General features: G+C 42.5%; 1 protein-coding gene across 1 annotated transcript in view; it reads left to right on the forward strand.

The window, feature by feature from the left end:
- Positions 1-20,652, forward strand: part of SPATA17 (spermatogenesis associated 17) — a 247,512-nt gene that overhangs the window by 3,332 nt on the left and 223,528 nt on the right. Inside the window, exons 2-3 of the mRNA XM_077485778.1 lie at positions 4,040-4,129; positions 9,459-9,540. Of these exons, the coding sequence (XP_077341904.1) occupies positions 4,040-4,129; positions 9,459-9,540 (172 nt within the window). The remainder of the gene's footprint in view (positions 1-4,039; positions 4,130-9,458; positions 9,541-20,652) is intronic.

Genomic DNA, 20,652 nt, shown 5'->3' on the forward strand with positions numbered 1-20,652 from the left:
AAAAAAAAAAGAAGGGGGGGGGGGAGGGGTAGAACAGATATAATTCAAACAATAATTCAAGTTGAGTATTTTCTCACATAGTAAATACCTACATAGTCACTCAGACGTGTCCCCAAAAAAAAAGGAAGAAAAGAAGGGGATATAGATTTTCAATTTAGGGTCTGACCGGTTACGGTCCCAAACTGGTCTTCCACTTGAGGTTTATTCCCTCCCCCACAGTAAACCCCCCTAGATTCTATATTCACTCATGGTATCATTCAAAAAATAAATGAATAAATAAAAATAAACACAAAAAAACGAGTCTCTCCCGCATATCTATCGATTATCTGTGAAATCTGCTCCCCCCTTCCTAGTCCCGGGTCACCCCTATAGGGGTATGACTCCGGTCTTGTGATCTTAGTCTCATTCTGCCAGGACGGGGTTGTAATCTTCCTTGTTGGCTCGGAGTAGAGATATCCACTCGCTGTATGCGTGAAAGTGGCTGCAGCCAATTTGGTACATTTATAGGTGGAGTCCCTAAGAAGCTAAATAGTTCCGGGAGGTCTATAGGTTGATATAATGTGACTATAGATGCTCCCTTCTGAAACGTTAGCGCAAACGGGAATCTCCATCGATACGTGTGGCCCATCTGTATCAGTCGGTCCAATAATGGTCGTAGCATCGCTCAACGCTGCAAGGTCGCCTTAGATGGGTCTGGCAGAACTTTAATGTTTGCCCCCTCAAAAATAATCGTTCCTATTGTCCAGGCCTTACGCACAATGCAACAGCAACAGATTCCAAATGCAAATAGCATACTTGAAATGAACTTTGGACCTTTTATCTGCTCCTTGTAAATGGGATAATGAGGAGCAGCCAATTGTCCCATTACTTTTGGTCCCTTAAAAAGTGTGAGGCACATATACAAACTGTTGTAATTCTGACACCGTTCTCCTGATTTGGATGTAAATACCCTCAAATTAAAGCTGGAAGTCTGCAGTTAAAGCACATCTTGTTAGTTTCATTTCAAATCCATTGTGGTAGTGTATAGAGCCAAAAAGATTGGAATTGTGTCGATGTCCCAATATTTATGGGCCTGACAGTAGGTGTGCTGTGTGTTATAGTTGCCCTGTACACTTGTTTTACACACATTACCTTTGAACTCAACATAATGTGTGTCTTTTTTGGAAACTGCTTGAAAGATGCAGCTAGTAGTACCTATTCCAGCACACCACTTCTTGGGAACCAGACTGTAAATGGGCATGTATATATAATTAACAAATATGGCTTCCATCAAGTGCAATACATATCCAATCAGACTCGGTGTGTATGTTATGTTTTTTTAAATTATACTTACCTTTTCCAGATGTCTTTAGGCCACTCATGTAACGTTCATCCATCTTCATCATCCATCAGACGTGTATCCTTAGGCCCATTTCACTAGGGTGACCAGATGTCCCCAGTTTTAGGGGACAGTCCCCGGATTGAGGAAACTGTCCCTGGACCAAGTCTGTCCCCGGTTTTGTCCCCGGATTTGACTTCAACAGGAGCTGGGGCAATTTTTAAAGACAGTCAGTGCAGAATAAAAAAAACTAATTCTAAATTACACACCCCCGCTCCTACTAGCTTAGGGGGGTGTATTTTTTCCATTATCTGTGTCCCTTTCTGATGATGATGTGCTGGTCAGAGCGGATGGACTATTTCTTCAGTCTCCGGCACATGCCCATTCAGCTCCGCTCACATGTTCTTCTGCCTTGGCTCAAGTCCCCGGCCAGCCGCCTGCCTGATTATCTCCTTGCCTTCCCCGGCAGAGTCATTTTCCTCCGCTCCCCACCCAGTAGTAGCCGGGGCCGGAGAGTGAGACCTGAGAGGCTGTGAGGCAGATGGCGGAGGCAGCGACGGGCAGAGAGAGGCAGCTGAGCTCAGCTGACGATGTCCAGCAGCAGGAATTGAGCTGAAGCAGATCCAATCGTGGGGCTGCCAGTGCCTTCAAGGCTTCAACACAGGTGTGCTTTGGGGATGTTTGTGAATAGACTACATTGCACTGTGTCTGTCTCTCTGGCATAATGGATGGTATGAGAACTCACAGGCAGCCGGGGTCACTTATTGGTCAGAAGTTAACAAAATCAGCACCCAACAGCCATGTTATGTAACACACTGTGACAGCCAGCTACAGCCATGATAGAGTTCCCGCTGCCTGTGAGTTATCATGATGCTGATGATCTTAACCAGTTTCCGATCGCCTGATAGCAGATTTACTGCTACAGAGGGGTCACGCTGCGCAGGATCACTTATATACGTGATAATGCATTTCTGGGTGTCAGAGCCAATCAGCGGATCCGGTGGACCCGCCTAGTGGTAAAGTGGCACGCAGTGACGCCATCACGTTGTAGAAGGGGAGGACGGGCTCCCTGTTGGCGCAGCTTTTTGTATTTCCCTAGTGGTAAAGAAGGCAGGTCGCCATTCTGTCAGTGTGGAAGACATGGATCCTGTGTTCCTGCAAAGCAGGTACAGGGATCTATGTCTTCCCTTAGTAAAATCACCTCCCCCACAGTGAGAAAACACTTGTTAAGCCTCATACACACGATAGGACTTTGTACAAACTTTCCCTTGGATTTTTGTACAAAGGGCGTCGGCCCTGAACTTGTATTGCATACACACAGCAGGACTTTTTCAGCCAACTTTCACCAAATCATGTGGTTTTTCTGCTCTTTACTGCCACCTTTGGTCAACTTCTGTATTGTTGTCTGATCTTTTGCATTGGTTCTGAGCATGCCTGTTTGCACTTTGTACAAAAGTCCTATGGTTTTCTCTACACATGATCAGACTTTGCTCCATCGGACTTTTGTTGCCAGAAAGTTTGTCCGTTCGCACAGCCAACAAAAGTCAGATGAAAACCAAAAAAGTTTGTCCGATGGAGCGTACACACGGTCGGATGTTGCTCCAAAACAGCTAATTTGCATGTTTGTTGTCAAAAAGTCTGATCGTGTGTATGGGCCTTTAGATGCACATTTAACCCATTGATTGCCCTAGATGTTATCCCCTTCCCAGCCAGTGTCATTAGTACACTGACAGTGCATATTTTTAGCTCTGATCACTGTATTAATGTCACTGGTTTCCACAAAGTGTCAAAAGTGTCACTTAGTTTCTGATTTGTCCACCACAATATCGCAGTCCCGCTATGAGTCGCTGATTGCTGCCATTACTAGTAAAAAAAAAAAATGTCCCAGGATTTAATTTTAAAAATCTGGTCACCTTACCTTTCACATGTGCGGATCCGTATTCAGCCATCCGCTTGCTCAGCAAGGATCGCTGCGTTGATCCCCGCTGAGCCGGCGAATGACAAGTCCGTCTCTGCACATTGTGCAGGGACGGATCTGTCAGATCTCCACTCTCCTCTATGGGGGCATCGGATAAATACGAACCTCATGTCCGTTTTCATCCGATCCACCAGACAGATGGAAGATGGGGTTTCCATCCGTCTGGATTTTGCAGAGCAGGTCAGTTTGGGGTGGATCGGATGTCAGCGGACATGTCACCGCTGACATCCGTCGCGCCATAGAGCTGTATGGAGCACCCGTTCAGGTCTGCCTGAAAAAACTGACAGATGGATTTGAATGGTCAGCACATGTGAAAGGACCCTTACTTTAATCATGTGTCTTTTTTTGCAATTGTGTGCATTCAAGCCTCTGTGTAGGAGCTGACCAGTCATTGCCTCTTTCTCTCCTTGTGCACAGTAACTGGTCTTTTCTCCGCCCCCTTCCTTCGTTTTCTGCAGACAGACTGTAGTGGGTGGGGCCTGCAGGGTCACTAACACAGCTCAGCTCTCTGCACAGGCTATATATAGCACAGCGATGATGTCATTGCTACGTTTACAATATAATTACTGTGTTTTGCAAAGGCACTTGGTGCTTACAAAATAGATCCTTACCTTTGTTTGTCTATTGAGGAACATATTTATATGAAAGTCTTGTGTCTGGAGTATAGTGTTACAAAAAAAGAGAGAGACCATAAAATCCCTGCAAAAAGTACAACTGATAATAATTGAAGTTTACCTTTGCAGAGCTGCTGAAGAGAAGAGGCTCACAGAGTACAATGCAGCGGTGGTGATCCAGAGCTGGTTTAGAGGATGCAGGGTCAGAGCTTATCTCAGGTAAGTCTCTTTTTTATTTGCCTTTGCGTGAAATTTTTTCGTGTATGTTTTTATCACTTTAACCACCTAAGCTCTAAGGACCATTTGGCTGGCCAAAACCAGTGCACTTTTTGCGATTCAGCACTGCGTCGCTTTAACTGACAATTGTGCAGTCGTGCGACGTGGCTCCCAAACAAAATTTACTTCCTTTTTTTTACCACAAATAGAGCTTTCTTTTGGTGGTATTTGATCACCTCTGCGATTTTTATTTTTTGCGGTATAAACAAAAAAAAAGCGTCAATTTTGAAAAAAAACGCATTATTTTTTACTTTTTGCTATAGTAAATATCCCCCAAAAATATATAAAAAAAACATTTTTTTCCTCAGATTAGGCCGATACATATTCTTCTACATATTTTTGGTAAAATTTGGTATTTTGGTATTTGGTATTGATTGGTTTGCGCAAAAGTTATAGCGTTTACAAAATAGGGGATAGTTTATGGCATTTTTAGTAATAATGTTCTTTTTTTATTAGTAAACCTATACAGTTTAGGAGATATTTGCCCGAAGACAGGCACCGCTATCTACGGCGCATGCGCCGCAGACAGCGGTGCGCAGGCGCACTGAGCGCGGCATTTCCAACAACGGAGCTGCCGCGCGTGTCGGCTCCCGTGCGCATGCACGGGAGTGACGTCATCGCGGCCCTGCTGAATGACAGCTGCGGAGCTGCGAGACCCCACTGAAAAGATGGATGCGCCGGACTACAGGGGACAGCGGTGACATCGCTGGCTCCTGTGTCAGGTAAGTGACACATAATGGGCTACTATGCGATGCATAGTAGTCCATTATGCTTTACCTTTGCAGGGAATCAAAGAGGAAGTAAACCCATCAGGGTTTACTTCCTCTTTAAAGCGGTTGTATACTCATTTTTATGACTTTTACCTACAGGAAAGCCTGTAATAAGGCTTACCTGTAGGTAAAAAAAATATCTCCTAAACCTGTACGGTTTAGGAGATATTCCCCTCGGTATGCGCCGCTGACTGCAGCGGTGCATGCGCACAAGGGGATTCTCGGCTGAAAGTCCGGCAGTGGCCGGACCCGGCCGGGATGATATCTCTCGTGCGCATGCGCGGGAGTGACGATATCGCGGCTCCGGCCACTGACAGCGCCGGAGCCGAGATACCCGGAAGAAACGCAGAGGGAGCATGTCAGCTCCCTTGGCGTGGATCGGGCCAGATGTCGGGGCCTCGTTCTAAGGTAAGTATTTCATAATGAGCTAGTATGTGGTGCATACTAGCTCATTACGCTTTTTGCTTTGCAGGTGGTAAAAAAAAAAAAAAAAACATTAGCGGGTTTACTACCGCTTTAATACAAGTAATACACATGAATATTGATATGTAGATAAATACAGGGCCAGATTAACATAGGGGCTATTGGAGCTGCATACTGATCACCCCAGACTGTCCATTAGACTGTCCATTAGATTCCCCCTGCTCTGGGCCCCCCATGTGTATGCAGTACTGACACCTTCCACTGCTCCATTCTCCTGAAAAAGTATTAAAAGTAGTAAAAAAAATGTAAAAAATAAAAAAACTCCAACAAATAATAATAAATGAAGAAAATATTTTAAAAATGTAATAAATAATGTAAAAAATTAAGGGCTCATTCACATGGGTTTTCTTGCGCATACAGCGTGAACGAGTGGTTTGTTTAAAATATTTAATTTACTTAAATAAAATGAAAAAATGTTTATTTGTTAATTTCCATAAAAAGGCCCATCAAAATCCTCAGCACCAGGCCCATGATGCTCTTAATCTGGCCCTGGATAAATAATATATTCAAACAGTATCATCTAAATTTGTAAAACATGCTTTATATAACATATAATATCCAACCATATAGAGAATCATCATATCATCACATAAAACCCACATATAACAATAACAATATAATAATCAATAGGTTGTAATACTAATAAACTAAGACAATGTCTATGAACAAATAAAAAATATTTATATAGTGATACTAATAAAATTAAATTTTAAAGCCATTAATAGGATGTAGATGGAATCATAAAAACCAAATACTAAAATGATGCAATGATGATAGAAATAGAGCCAAGCTGATGCAGCCTCTAGAATTCTAACTTTTTAATTACAATATTGTTATATATGAGATTTATAGGCATTTTACAGATATGTTGATGTGATGAATTCCTTATATGGTTGGATATAAAATGTCAGATACAATCCCTGTGAAAGTGTCTCTCATGCATTCTAAAAGTCGTGCAAAATGCCACAAATTCATGTACCTGTCTAGCACTTGTATTTTTCACACACTGCGTCGTTTTTAGAACGCACGTGAGACACTTTTGCAAAAATCTGTGTGCGCCAGTTTTTCATTCTGTGCGCCAAAAGAGAGTTGGTCCTAATTAGCTTCACTTTCAAAAGATACGCACTGTCAGTATTTTGTTTTGAGTTTTGTGCGTTCATTGTGCACATTTTAGAACTACCTGAATTTAGTGTAGAAGCCGCTTTCAAAACCAAAAGTGTCACAAATGCTTCATGAATTTGGCGCAATACATTAACCACTTCAGCCCCGGAAGAATTTACCCCCTTCCTGACCGGAGCGCTTTTTGCGATTCGGCACTGTGTCGCTTTAACTGACAATTGCGCGGTCGTGCGATGTGGCTCCCAAACAAAATGGCATCCTTTTTTTCCCACAAATAGAGCTTTTTTTTGGTGGTATTTGATCACCCCTGCGGTTTTTGTTTTTTGCGCTATAAACAAAAAATAGCGTCAATTTTAAAAAAAACACATTATTTTTTAACTTTTTGCTATAATATATATCCCCCAAAAATATATAAAAAAAAATGTTTTCCTCAGTTTAGGTCGATACGTATTCTTCTACATATTTTTGGTAAAAAAAATCTCAATAAGCGATTATTGATTGGTTTGCGCAAAAGTTATAGCGTTTACAAAATAGGGGATAGTTTATGGCCGTTTTATTAATAATGTTTTTTTTTTCATTTGTAATGGTAGCAATCATTGATTTTTATCATGACTGCGACATTATGGCGGACACATCGGTCATTTTTGACACATTTTTGGGACCATTGTCATTTGTACAGCAATCAGTGCTATACAAATGCACGGATTCCTGTCTAAATTACACTGGCAGTGAAGGGGCATTTTTATTAATATTTTTTTTTTTAAATGGCGGCGATCAGCGATTTTTATCGTGACTGCAACATTATGGCGGACACATCGGACATTTTTGACACATTTTTGGGACCATTGTCATTTGTACAGCAATCAGTGCTATACAAATGCATGGATTCCTGTGTAAATGACACTGACAGTGAAGGGGTTAACCAGGAGGTGGCAGTGTAGGGGTTAAGTGTGTCCTAGAGGCATGTTGCTAACTGTGGGGGGTGTGGCTGTGTTGCACACATCACTGATCTCTGCTCTAATCACAGGGAGCATAAATCAGTGTCACTTGTTGCTAGGCAGAATGGGGAGATGCTTGTTTACTATAGCATCTCCCCATTCTTCCTCTCCGTGAGGCGATCACAGGTACACAGCATTACAGCGGGAGAGAGCGTCGTGTCAACATCGGAAGAACAGAAGGAGGAAGAAGAAGACAATGATGAAGGAGAAAACCAGGCCACCGCTAGCAAAAGAGCAGAAGATAGCAGAGGAGCCCGGGAGAAGAATCAGTGAGCGGGAGAAGAGGCCGGAGAGCGGGAGAAGAACCAGAAAGCACAGAGAAGTTGGAAGAGACCCCCGACGTCGAAAGAAGACCCCCCCGGAGCTGCCTAATAAATTACTTTAAAAACCTGTCTAGTGTGTTTTTTTATTGACTTTCTTTCCCCCAGGTGAATGGGTAGGGGTACGATGTACCCCATACTTATTCACATAGGGTGGGGGGCCGGGATCTGGGGACCCTCTTATTAAAGGGGGCTCCCAGATTCTGATAAGCCCCCGCCCGAAGACCCCGACGACCAGGTGGTTGACAAGGTGCTTTGGGGTGGTGGGCCCGCAGAGCACCCCCCTTCCCCAAAGCACCCACCCCCATGTTGAGGTCATGCGGCCTGGTACGGTTCAGGGGGGTGCTCGCTCTTCCCCACCCACTTTCCGGACCGGCCTGGCTGCGTGCTCGGATAAGGGTCTGGTATGGACCCTGGGGGGACCCCCACACAGTTTTTTCGGCGTAGGAGGTCCCCCTTAAAATCCATACCAGGCGACGGGGCTCGCAATGTGTCAATCTCGCCGATAAAAGCAGCGAGATTGGCTTCCTTTTCTAATCCCGTCGTAACTCATCACATTCAAAATGAATGCAGTTTAGCCTGTGTGTGGGCAAGTCCGTTCATTTGGAAGATCGGCAGACTTTATTTGGACTGCGTCGGGAAGATCGGCAGACCTAGTCTGCCGGAAAGTCTGGTCATGTGTGGGCAAGTCCGTTCATTCGGAAAGTCCATCGGAACTCCGCCTGAATTCCGGCGGGAAGTCCGTCGGACCTAGTCTGCTTGAAAGCCCAGTCGTGTGTACAGGGCATTAGAGGAGCCTCTCTTCTCTTTTATACTCTGTTGTGACATGACACTACTTGTATATCAAGTCAAAATGTATTTAAAAGTGTAGCTTGTCTTGCAAAACGCTCTCTAACCAAGTTACTCTCAAACCAAGGTTTTACTGTACTTGTCTCAATCCAGAAAACTAAGTTTAATTTCTGTCTCCTGCCTTATTCCTCTGCTATCTGTGTGAATAACTTCTGACAAGTTTTCCTGATGCCAAGAGAAAAAAGATGACAGGGTAGGGAGCTCTAGCACAAAGCCTGTGATTGACAGCCTCAGTTCTGTTCCTGTGTGCTGTGTGGAGGGAGGTGTGTCCCTTCTCTCCAATCAGCTCTCAGAGCTCTCCTCACTGAGTTCTGCAGAGTGTAATTTCAGCTCTTTACCCCCTCTTTTCTGACAGCTCAGACTAGCTTTAAAAATGTTGGATTTGGAATGGATGTAGAGAAGAGAAGACTGCAGGTACAACTTATGTAGGAGGATTTGTTTCATCTCTGTGTATCCCCTGAGACCATTCACTTCACTGAGTATATACGAGGGTTTAAAACTACTTTAAGCCTTTAGACAAGAAAAAAAGCACACTGAACTCATATATTATAATCATTGACATCACGTCAGTCACTTCACTGGGTATATGTAAGGGTTTACAACCACTTTAAATATCAATCTGCTAAATAGGACTCCAATGTTCATTTGGAAAACAGACTGTGTGCATATACCATATATATATATATATATATATATATAACAATTATTCCATCATATACTGTCTTTGTTCTAGGTACCTGAACCGAATGGGGACTGTGATCCAGAAATGGTGGCGTGGTTATCTGGCAAGAAAGTATTTCAGAAAAAAAGTGAAGGTAATGGGGAACCTGAGATTCTGGAAATACATCCTGTTGGTCATTTGGAGGCAATTTACTGGCTTTTTTTTTAACATTAGCAATAGTTATATAAATATAATGCTGATTGTAGGGGACTTTTCAGACCTGTACGAAGTTTAACCACTTGCTTACTGGACACTTAAACACCCTTCCTGCCCAGACGAATTTTCAGCTTTCGGTGCTCTCACACTTTGAATGACAATTACACTGTACCCAAATGAATTTTTTGTCCTTTTTTCCCCACAAATAGAGCTTTCTTTTGGTGGTATTTGATCACCTTTTTTGCGCTATAAATTAAAAAAGGCCGAAAATTTTGAAAAAAACACATATTTTTTTGTTTCTGTGACAAAATTATTCAAATTATTAATTTTTCTTCATAAATTTTGGCCACAATTTATACTGCTACATATCTTTGGTAAAAATAACCCAAATTAGTGGATATTATTTGGTCTTTGTGAAAGTTAGAGAGTCTACAAGCTGTGGTGCAAATCGCACAAAATTGATCACATCTGATGTACTGGTGGCCTATCTCGCTTCTTGTGACCCGAACAAGCCAGGAAAGTACAAATACCCCCCAAATGACCCCTTTTTGGAAAGTAGACATTCCAAGGTATTTAGTAAGAGGCATGGTGAGCTTTTTGATGTTGTCCTTTTTTCCCCACAATTCTTTGCAAAATTAAGACTTTTAATTTTTTAAGTTTTTTTCCACAAAATTGTCATTGTAATAGGTTATTTCTCTCACGTGGCATGGGTATACCACAAATGACGCCCCCAAAAAAATTCTGCTACTCCTCCTGAGTATTACGATACCACATGTGTGGGACTTTTTCACAGCCTGGCCACATAGAGAGGCCCAACATGCAGGGAGCACCATCAGGTGTTCTAGGAGCATAAATTACACATCTAACTTGTTGACTACCTATTACACTTTTGAAGGCCCTGGAGCACCAGGACAATGACACGTGACACTGATGACAGATGGCACTGATACGTGGCAATGATGACACTGGCACTGATGACAGATGGCACTAATATGTGGCACTGATGACAGATGGCACTAATACGTGGCACTAATACGTGGCACCGATGACAGATGGCACTAATACGTGGCACAGATGATGCGTGACACTGATGACAGATGGCACTGATAAGTGGCATTGATAACACGTGACACTGACAACAGATGGCACGTGACACTGACAGGTGGCACTGATGACAAATGGCACTGATACGTGGCACTGATGACAGATGGCACTATGTGGTACTGATGACATGTGGCACTGATGACAGATGGCACTTATACGTGGCACTGATGACAGATGGCACTGGGGACAAATGGCACTGACAACAGGTGGCACTGGGGACAGATAGCACTAACAGGTGGCACTGGGGACAGATAGCACTAACAGGTGGCACTGGGGGCAGGTAGCACTGGGGTGGATGGCACTGGGGCGGATGGCACTGGGGCAGGATGGCACTGGGGGAGGATGGCACTGGGGCGGATGGCACTGGGGTGGATGGCACTTTCTTTAATTTATTTTTTTATTTTCACACTTACGGCCACTGCAGCTGTTCATCTCTCCCCTCTCACACGCTGTCTGTGTGAGGAGGGAGAGCGGCGCTGAGAGATGATGTCATATGTTTACATATGACATCATCTCACATTGGACACGCCGATCGCGCTGTAAATGGCCGCTGTGATTGGCCGTTTACAGCGATCTGTGTTTGCCTGTCTCCGGGGGACACGGCAAACACAGAACTTCCCCGATGCGTGCCCGCGGCGGCACGCATTGCGGAAGTAAACACCAGGATGTCCAGGGACGGCCTCCCGGACCAAAGCGCCTGCTCTATAGCCGTCATTCGGCTATAGGGCGGGAGGGAAGAGGTTAACCACTTGCTTACTGGGCACCTAAACCCCCCTCCTGCCCAGACCAATTTTCAGCTTTTAGCTCTGTCACTCTTTGAATGACAATCATGCGGCCATAAAACACTGTACAAAATTTTTTTTTATCATTTTTTCCCAAAAATAGAGCTTTCATTTGGTGGTATTTGATCACCTCTGGGTTTTTTATTTTTGTTTAAAAAAAATTAAAAAAGACCAATTAAAAAATAAATAAATACAAAATCGTTTTATATTTTGATAATAAATTTTGCAAACAGGTAGTTTTTCTTCTTCGTTGATGTGTGCTGATGAGGCTACACTGATAGGCTACACTGATTGGCTGCACTGATGGGCACCAATAGGCTGCATTGATGATCACTGATAAGGCGACACTGATGGGCACTGATAAGGTGGCACTGATGGGCACTAATAGGCAGCACTTGTGGGCACTGATAGGTGGCATTGGTTGGCACTGAGAGGTGGCACTGATGGGCGGCACTGAAGGACATTGATAGGTGGCACTGAAGGGCACTAATAGATGGCACTGATAGGTGGCACTGATGGGTGGCAGTGATGGGCTCTGATGGGAGGCAGTTATGGGCACTGATCGGCACTGGTAGGTGACACTGATAGGCAGCACTGCTAGGTGCCACTGATGAGGCACTGATTGGCACCACTGGTGGGCATTGATAGGTGACACTTGTGGGCACTGATAGGTGGCACTGATTGCTGTCACTGATGTACTGTGGGCACTGATCTGTGGGCACTGATTTGTGGCACTTTCAGGTGGTACTGGTGGGCACATAACAGGTTGTTCCTCTTCTGGATCTATGTCCCTGCAAACAGAAAACGGTGATCAGCTTCTTTTCTCCTCACGCTGTCAGAAGAAAAAAAAAAACAATTGCCGAACCTCTGTTTACATCACATGATCAGCTTTCGTCGGATCTGTGATCACCCGAGTCTCATTGACTTGGGCGATCACAGTGCACGCTGTGTGCCCAGTTCAGGGGGGGGCGTGGCGAGCCTGCAAAGGGGAGGACGTCAATAGAACGTACTCCCGGAAAAGCAGATGCACGCTGTAGCTATCATTCGGCTATAGCGTGGATCCGAAGGAGTTAAAGCCTAAGTGTAGCTCGAGGCACACAAGGCACAAGGCACACATCCTACTGACTACAAGTTATGTCCCTTGTGCTGATTTTCTTATTTTTTTTATTTTAGTGAAACTTAGGCTTCAATTAGCAAAGTGATAATGTGAAAAAGATACATACCGGTACAACTATACAAACCCAACAAAGGTTGGAGCCCTTACTCATTCTATCTATACCTTAAAGAAGAAAAAAGAAATTAAAGCGGAGTTCCCATTTAAAAAAATAAATAAAAGTCAGCAGCTACAAATACTGCAGCTGCTGACTTTTAATAATCGGACACTTACCTGTCCCAGGGTCCAGCAATGCGGGGGATCGAAGCCCTGCTCGTCTCCCCCTCCACTCGGCGGTGCCGGCATTTTAACTGTGGGTGCCTGGCTATGGCTTCACAGCCAGGTACCCACTGTGAATGCGTGAACCGCGCCGCACTGTGACTGGCCGCCCAATCATCTGGGATCTGTCACGTGTCCCAGATGATTGCCTAGAGGGAGGGGGAGAGGTGATCTCCCTTCCTGCACTGAGGAAAGTGACGTCAGGAGCCCAGGCGCAGAAGGAGGCAGACTACGAGGGACCCCCTAGCAACAGGCATTTAGAGGTGAGTAAAAAAAAAAAAAAATTCTCCAAATGTTTTTTTTTTAATTTTTTTTAAGCACATTAATTAAAAATTTTTGGGGGGGTGGAACTCCACTTTAAGGCTTTATATACACTCAGATCTGGTATATTAGAAATAAGTATATAAAATCAGATTAAAGCAAATTGAGTGATCATTCTAAAGCTGGTCATACACTATACAATCAGATTGTACAATCTCATTTAGATTTACCAAACTGTATATTATGAGGACAAACCTAAACAATCAATTACATTTGTATAAAAAGTACCCCCTTGCACTACACAGTTGATAATAGATCTGAAGGAGATTGTACAATCAAATTGTATAGAGTGTGGCCAATTTCATATAGCTGAAGATTTTTACAAATAAGAGATCTTTAGATCTAGCGTAATATAGTAAATTATACTTAACTCTGTGCTAGCAATCCAAATAAATCTTCATTCAATATGACAGCTCCTGGCACCTCTGCATTACCTACCACGTGTTCACGGCTACTTTGGTTTTCAGTGAAACTTCAGTAGGCTGACAACTAATTATGTGCTGAGTGACGGGCACAGAGCCTAGAGGTGCCTGGCGCGGGTAATCTGATTATATATTAAAGTGATATTTAAGGGTAGTTGTTGTTTTTTTTTTTTTCTGTAAAATGAAAATAGGTTATACTTACCTGCTCTGTGCATCAATATTGCACAGAGATGTCCACATTGGTGCCGTCTGCTCCTCCCTTCTCTGGGTGCTAAGGAAGCACCCTTGCGTACGCATTCCTAAACCAGGTTGTGTGAGTCCATAGACACATACAGTACATCGGTAAGCCACACCCCCTCCTCAAAGGAGTTTGATTGACAGCAGCAGGAACCTAGTGCTTCCACTGCCCTCAGTGTCTCCCGTGAGACCAAAAAGTGAAAGAAGCGGTTCTGCAGCCCTAGATGTTTAAAGCCTTCCCAGCCAGTGTCATTAGTACAGTGACAGTGCATATTTTTAGCACTGATTACTCTATTACTGTCACTGGTTCCCACAAAGTGTCAAAAGTGTCAGTTAGTGTCAGATTGCCTGCCATACTATCGCAGTCCCCCTATAAGTCGCTGATTTTACTAGTATAAAAAAATAACAATAAATTCCAGTATATATCCCATAGTTTGTAGACGTTATAACATTTGTGCAAACCAATCAATATGTAGCAATTTATGTAGCAAAATACATACTGACCTACATTTATGAAGAAATTAGATTTTTATTTTTTTTGGGACATGTTTTATAGCAGAAAGTATAAAATATTGTTTTTTATTTATACATTTTTTCAAAATTGTCTGTTTTTTTTTGTTTATAGCGCAAAAAATAAAAACCACAGAGGTGATCAAATACCACCAAAAAAAGCTCTATTTGTGGGAAAAAAGGACATAAATTTAATCTGTGTACAGCGTGGCAGGAACGTGCAATTGTCAGTTAAAGTAACATAGTGCTGTATCGCAAAAAATTGCCTGGTCATGAATGGGGGTAAATCTTCCGGAAGTCAAGTGGTTAATGCAGGGAATGCGTTAAGGTTAAAAACCTTTTGATTTTAGAATCACTTTAAACCAAGAGCACAGAGGTAAAAACTACAGGTCTTCTCTTGGTCACACGTTTTGGGGCTCATTTCTCTCCCTGTATGCTGCACCTGTGTTTCTTGGGCGCCACAATGTACCTGTTAGTTTTTTTTTGCTATTCAATTAAAAGTGCCCATGTGCATGAGCCCTTAAAGAGGAGTTGCAGCCTGCTCACATAATTTGCAAGAAAAACATCTTTGCCATTCTGAAGCTTCTCTCCAACCACTTTGCATATTATTTTATATATACTGTGATTCTGTACTTGCCAAATATGCTGAAGAAATCTCCCTCCACTGAGTCTGGCTGCATCCATTTTAACTGTGGGCAGCTTCAGCTGCTGCCTGTTCACTTCCTGGATTTACACAGACACACCTCCAGCTCTGCAGCTCTCATTGTCCCTCTTATGACTCACCCCCCTTCCTTCCTGCAGACTCTCACGAGAGTGAGAGAGATCTCTGTGCATGATGTTATATGCCAAGGCTTTTTACCAGACAAGAAACAGGAAATGGGGTGTATAAGGTATTTACTGGCAGAAAAAAACATTTTACTATCCAAAGTTAAAAAAAAAAAAAAGGGCAGAAGATTTAATAGATGGAAAGTTAAAAGAAAATGACTGAAGGTCCGCTTTAATAAGGCAGTGGTGATGTGCAAATCACAGTAAATAATTGAGCCAATCAGTTTCCACCTTTCAAATGATAACAGTGGTCTGTTAATTTTAATGGGGTGCAGTGAGTTACAACACTTTGCTGTCTCCCGGTAAGTATCCAAACAAAAGGAAAAAAAAAAACAGATTGTCGTTTAAAGTTGCTGACATAATGGATTTGCCAGACGGGCTTTGAAAACATGTTTCAGTCTTTGCCTCTTTCTAGTGTAGAGATAAATTTGTAGGTCACTTTAAACATTTTCCTCCGCTAATAGCCAGAGAGGTATCGGTTGCCAGCAAACAAGGTAAAGCATATGCACAAAATGCCTGTGATTACTTGCTAATAAATCACCCTAATGATCATATCCAAAATGGAGAAATAAAACTAGCACTGATGCAGAAAATAAAAGCTCATCATAAGCGGCGCCCATATGTGCACAGGAATTGTGGTTTGTCAACATCGCTCTGATCTATCGGCCTTGATTTTGTCGAGTTAGGAATACTGGGCTGGAAGTGGCACCCCCGAACGCCGTCCTCTAGTCCGAGGTCATAGCCGACTGCATTAATCTTGTCTGTTCTGGGACCCCCTCTGGTTGCTCACTCTCTGATCACCTGTCTAGGTGACCTTAGCTGATGTTTTGGTTTCAGATATCACCATGGAGCAATTTCCATTCAACTTACACCAGCAAATAAACACCACGTTTTCCACCCTGTCACTGCCACTTGTAAAGGTTTGAAACCCCACTTAGGAGTTTCTTTGACCACAAAGGTGACTACAGGTGGACAAGTTGGTCACTGATGAGTCTTCTGGTTGTGTTGATCACTATACAGCAGGACCTGCTGCAACTTTACCCTCAGCTATGGTAAAGAGAATTGTTATATACTCTATATCTGTGATGGTGAACCTTGGCACCCCAGATGTTTTGGAACTACATTTCCCATGATGCTCAACTACACTGCACATTGCCTGAGCATCATGGGAAATGTAGTTCCAAAACATCTGGGGTGCCAAGGTTTGCCATCACTGCTCTATATAAACACCTAAGACATGCCATACATGGGTCGAATTTCGAAAAGAATTATCGAAAATATTATCTAATGCCGCGTACACACAATTAGAATTCTCGTTAGAAAAAGCTTTCATGGTTTTCCCATCGCTCAAACTGTCTTGCTTAAACACGGTCACACCGAATTCTGACCACCAAGAACGTGGTGACATGCAACACATACGAAGGGACTAGAAAAAGGAAGTTCAATAACTAGTAGCCAATAGCTTCCATCTCGTAGTTGAATCTGAGCATGCGTGAGTTTTTGCGCATCGGAATTGCATACACACAATCGAAATTTCCATCGGGAAAATTGAGAACATGCTATCAAATTTTTGCTGGCGGGAATTCGCCCAGCTAAATTCCGATGGAGCATACACACAGTCTCATTTTCCGATGAAAAGCTCTCATCTGTCTTTTGCTGGCCGAAATGCCGATCGTGTGTATGCGGCATAAGAATTTTCAGTCGTATTTCGCACTATTAGTGCAACAGCCCATTTTTTTGCCATTGAATTTGAATAATCGGACGTGTTGGAAATTTTTTGAAAAACTAACAATTTTCTAATCGATGATGGGAGAATCGTGCGAGAAGTGTAATCGAAAAAGAAATGCGCATGTGCAAGAAAATAAAATTCCCAGAAAGAAAAGAAGATTCCCAGCCACGAAAATTCTTGTCTGTAGAAACTTTAGGTGAAATTGAAGGCTTGGTTGGTCAAATTTTGAAATCAATGGTGGCACCATCGGATCACAAAATGCTCATTTTCTGATTTTCAGAAAAAAACCTTTAAAAATTCGACCATGTATGGCCAGCCTAATGCCCTGTACACACGTCAGAAATTCTGACGGAAAAGGTCCAATCAGATTATATAGTTGGAAAATCTGATCGTTTGTGGGCTCTATCTGACTTTTTCCGGAAAAAATTTGAGAGCAGGATCTAAAATTTTCAGACTAAAAAAAAAATCAGATCTTACATTTCTCCGATTGTTTATAGAGAATTCCAATGGACAAAGTGCCACACATGCTCAGATCAAATTACGAGACCAAAGCTATTGGCTATTGGCCTCTACGTAGTCCCGTCCTACGCAACGAACGTTGCCACGTTCCAAACTATCGGATTTTCCAACAACTTTGTCCGACCGTGTGTATGCAACACCAGTTTTGGACAAAATCCGTTGGAAAAAATCAGACAGATTTTGTGGTCGCAATTTCCGACCGTGTGTACAAGGCATAAGGATGGGTGGAGTAGTTATGGCTATAATCAAAGTACCAACTTTGTCGTTAGTGAAATTCCTCAGAAACAAAGCTTGAAAAATTAGTTTGAAAAAAAAAAAACTACAGTATTTTTTTGCCTTTCTTTATTATATTATCATTATTATTATTATTTAGGATTTACATAGCGCCAACAGTTTGTGCAATTATAATGTTAAATTACATTTTATAAAGTGATTTAAAGAGGAAGTAAACCTTGATGAGTTTACTTCCTCTTTCATTCTCTGCAAAGGAAAAGCATAATGGACTACTGTGCATCACATAGTAGTCCATTATGTGTCACTTACCTGACACAGGAGCCAGCGAAGTCACCGCTGTCCCCTGTAGTCCGGGGCATCCATCTTCTCGGTGGGGTCTCGCAGCTCCGCAGCTGTCATTTGGCGAAGCCACAATGACGTCACTCCCGCACATGCGCACGGGAGTCGACACGCATGGCATCGCGTGGCATCTTCGTTATTGACGATGCCACGCTCAGTGCGCCTGCGCACCGCTGTCTACGGCGCATGCGCCGTAGACAGCGGTGCCTGTCTTCAGGCAAATATCTCCTAAACCGTATAGGTTTAGGAGATATTTCTTGGACCTACAGGTAAGCCTTAATCTAGGCTTACCTGTAGGTCAAAGTGGTTTGTAAGGGTTTACAACCACTTTAACTTTGCAATAAAAAGGGAAACCGCACAGTTAAAATACAGTTCAATACTGAAAGGTTAGAAGGCCTCTGCTCAAGAGAGCTTACAACCTAAAAGTGAATCAAATAGTGGTGCTAAAGAGCTGAAAAACCACGTAGTACGTCTAGTACGTCACTATGTTGATAATTGTTGGCCAACATTTGTGTGACTGTGTGTATGAAAGACGAGTTTGAGCCAACACTCTTCAGACAACACGGTTTTGTTGGCCAACAATCCGATCGTGTGTACGAGGCATAAGTGTAATCTCAACCTCAGACAAGTTTTTATAAGTGGATCAAAATAGAATAAATAAGAAAAAAAATAAGCAGATTAACAACTAAGAACCATTAAAAAACAGGCCTTGTGTTCCAAACACATATGGACATATTTGTTGGCATTCGGCTGACCACATCCAAGTTTATATCTACACAGTTTTCTTTTTGAAAATTGAGGATAGCATTTAGACTTCCACACAAAAAAAATAAATAAAATCAATGGAAGCCAAACCAGAAACATGCTATTAAAATGTAGCGCGGAGCGGACTATAGAGTGAAACGTCCAGTCTGGAATGTCACGGAAGTGGCTGGGCATTAATCAAATGTGTGTGTGTGTAAACAGATAAGTCTCTAGTCTGATTTTAAAGATTTCTAGAAGGGGACATCTCTGAATAGATGAATACTCAACACTTGCCGCAGGGAAGCAATACAACATTAATCACATTATAATCAGTAGACTGGTAAAAATGTATTCCACTGAGCTCTATCCTGGACCAAGCTACCTTGCCTTTAAATGTTTCTCTTTTACATACAGGTCTGTATACCTGATGACTTTATGTTTTTAAAGGCTTCACAAACGATGCGCCATTTCCTTTTTACAGGTCTTAATTTCAGCTTTACGCATCCACATTTAGGCATATCTTTATCATTCCCTCTGGTAAACAAGGCTTATCACCCCTCCCTGCCTTTAATAAGCCCCTACGATCTGTCCCATAAATTATTTCCTCGTTATCCAGAAAACGCAGCCAGCCCAGCCCTCAATCACTCCGCAGATGGGGACATAGATCAGAGGGCTGAATTGGTTTAGATAGTCATTTGTTTCCTGGAAGTCCTGATACAGTATGTATATGATAGTGTTCCATTCACTTATACATGTTGGTAGAATTAGACACCAAGATGAATTAAACAAACCAGCACTATTCAATGGAAACATCTATTATTAAAAGAAAGTCAGGAGAACCTGGGAAGAATGCTGGGGTGGCACTGTGTGGAATTTAAAGGAGCATACTTTTTGTCACATATTTAAAATCTGATACTGTAAAAAAAATGTCAATAAATTAACTTTTGAAATGTTATTTATTTTGCATTGAAGAAGAAGTTTCACTTTACTTTTTTGCTCCTTTTCCCCACTTTTCCCATTTTTCTAGCTTGTATCATTGCTGAGATAGCATGGTCAACATTGCTTCCCTTCCGCTCTAGCAAGGAGACAAATATTTAATTAACTATAATTGACAGCGCTTGTTTTGGGAACAGGTGCTTTTTTTTTTTTTAGGTTGTTAGTATGTAAGTGGCCCTTGCTGCACAGCCTCCATGGTTGCTAGGAAGCAGGTGCCCACCTGCACCATAAAACGCAATCCTAGCAACCAAGGACACTAGACAGCATGGGCTGCCTGCATCCCCCCAATGAAAAGGGGGCGGTGGCAATTGAGTTCTGCTTGAGCTTAGCATTAGCATTGTCCACAAATCGGTCTCCTATCAGGGGAGGAGCAGAGAATCTGGAAAGCAAGGAATTAGCAAGGAATTATCTTCATATTTTAATACTGTTTAATTGGAGATGTTAATACAGGTAGTCAAACATGTGTGGACCTGTATTTAATTGTTTAATGATTATGAGAGTTCTTCTTTAACTCATAAAGGCTATAGAAATGTTTGTTGTCTGTAATATAAACTTTTTAACAATAAAGGTACCATATTTATTGTGGTGAGAGAGTGGGTATGGATTTCCAGCCCCTTTATATCATGAGACATACAGTAGCTAACATAACAACTGTTAAAGCAGTAGTAAACTTGCTTGAAAGAAAAAAAACTTTCCATGCAAGGTAAAGGTATAATGTGCTAGTATGCATCGCATATTAGCACATTATGAAAGGCTTACCTTGAAATGAATCCCTTCAAGCAGTGGGCTGTCATTGCTGACAGGGCTTCCATATCCCCCCGTTCTTCCGTCTGGGTTTGAGGGCTCTGGCCACTTG

The sequence above is a fragment of the Lithobates pipiens genome, unplaced genomic scaffold, assembly GCF_037356315.1.
Source record: "Lithobates pipiens isolate NorthernLeopardFrog02 unplaced genomic scaffold, aLitPip1_a1.2 Scaffold_18, whole genome shotgun sequence".
Classification (NCBI taxonomy): Eukaryota; Metazoa; Chordata; class Amphibia; order Anura; family Ranidae; genus Lithobates; species Lithobates pipiens.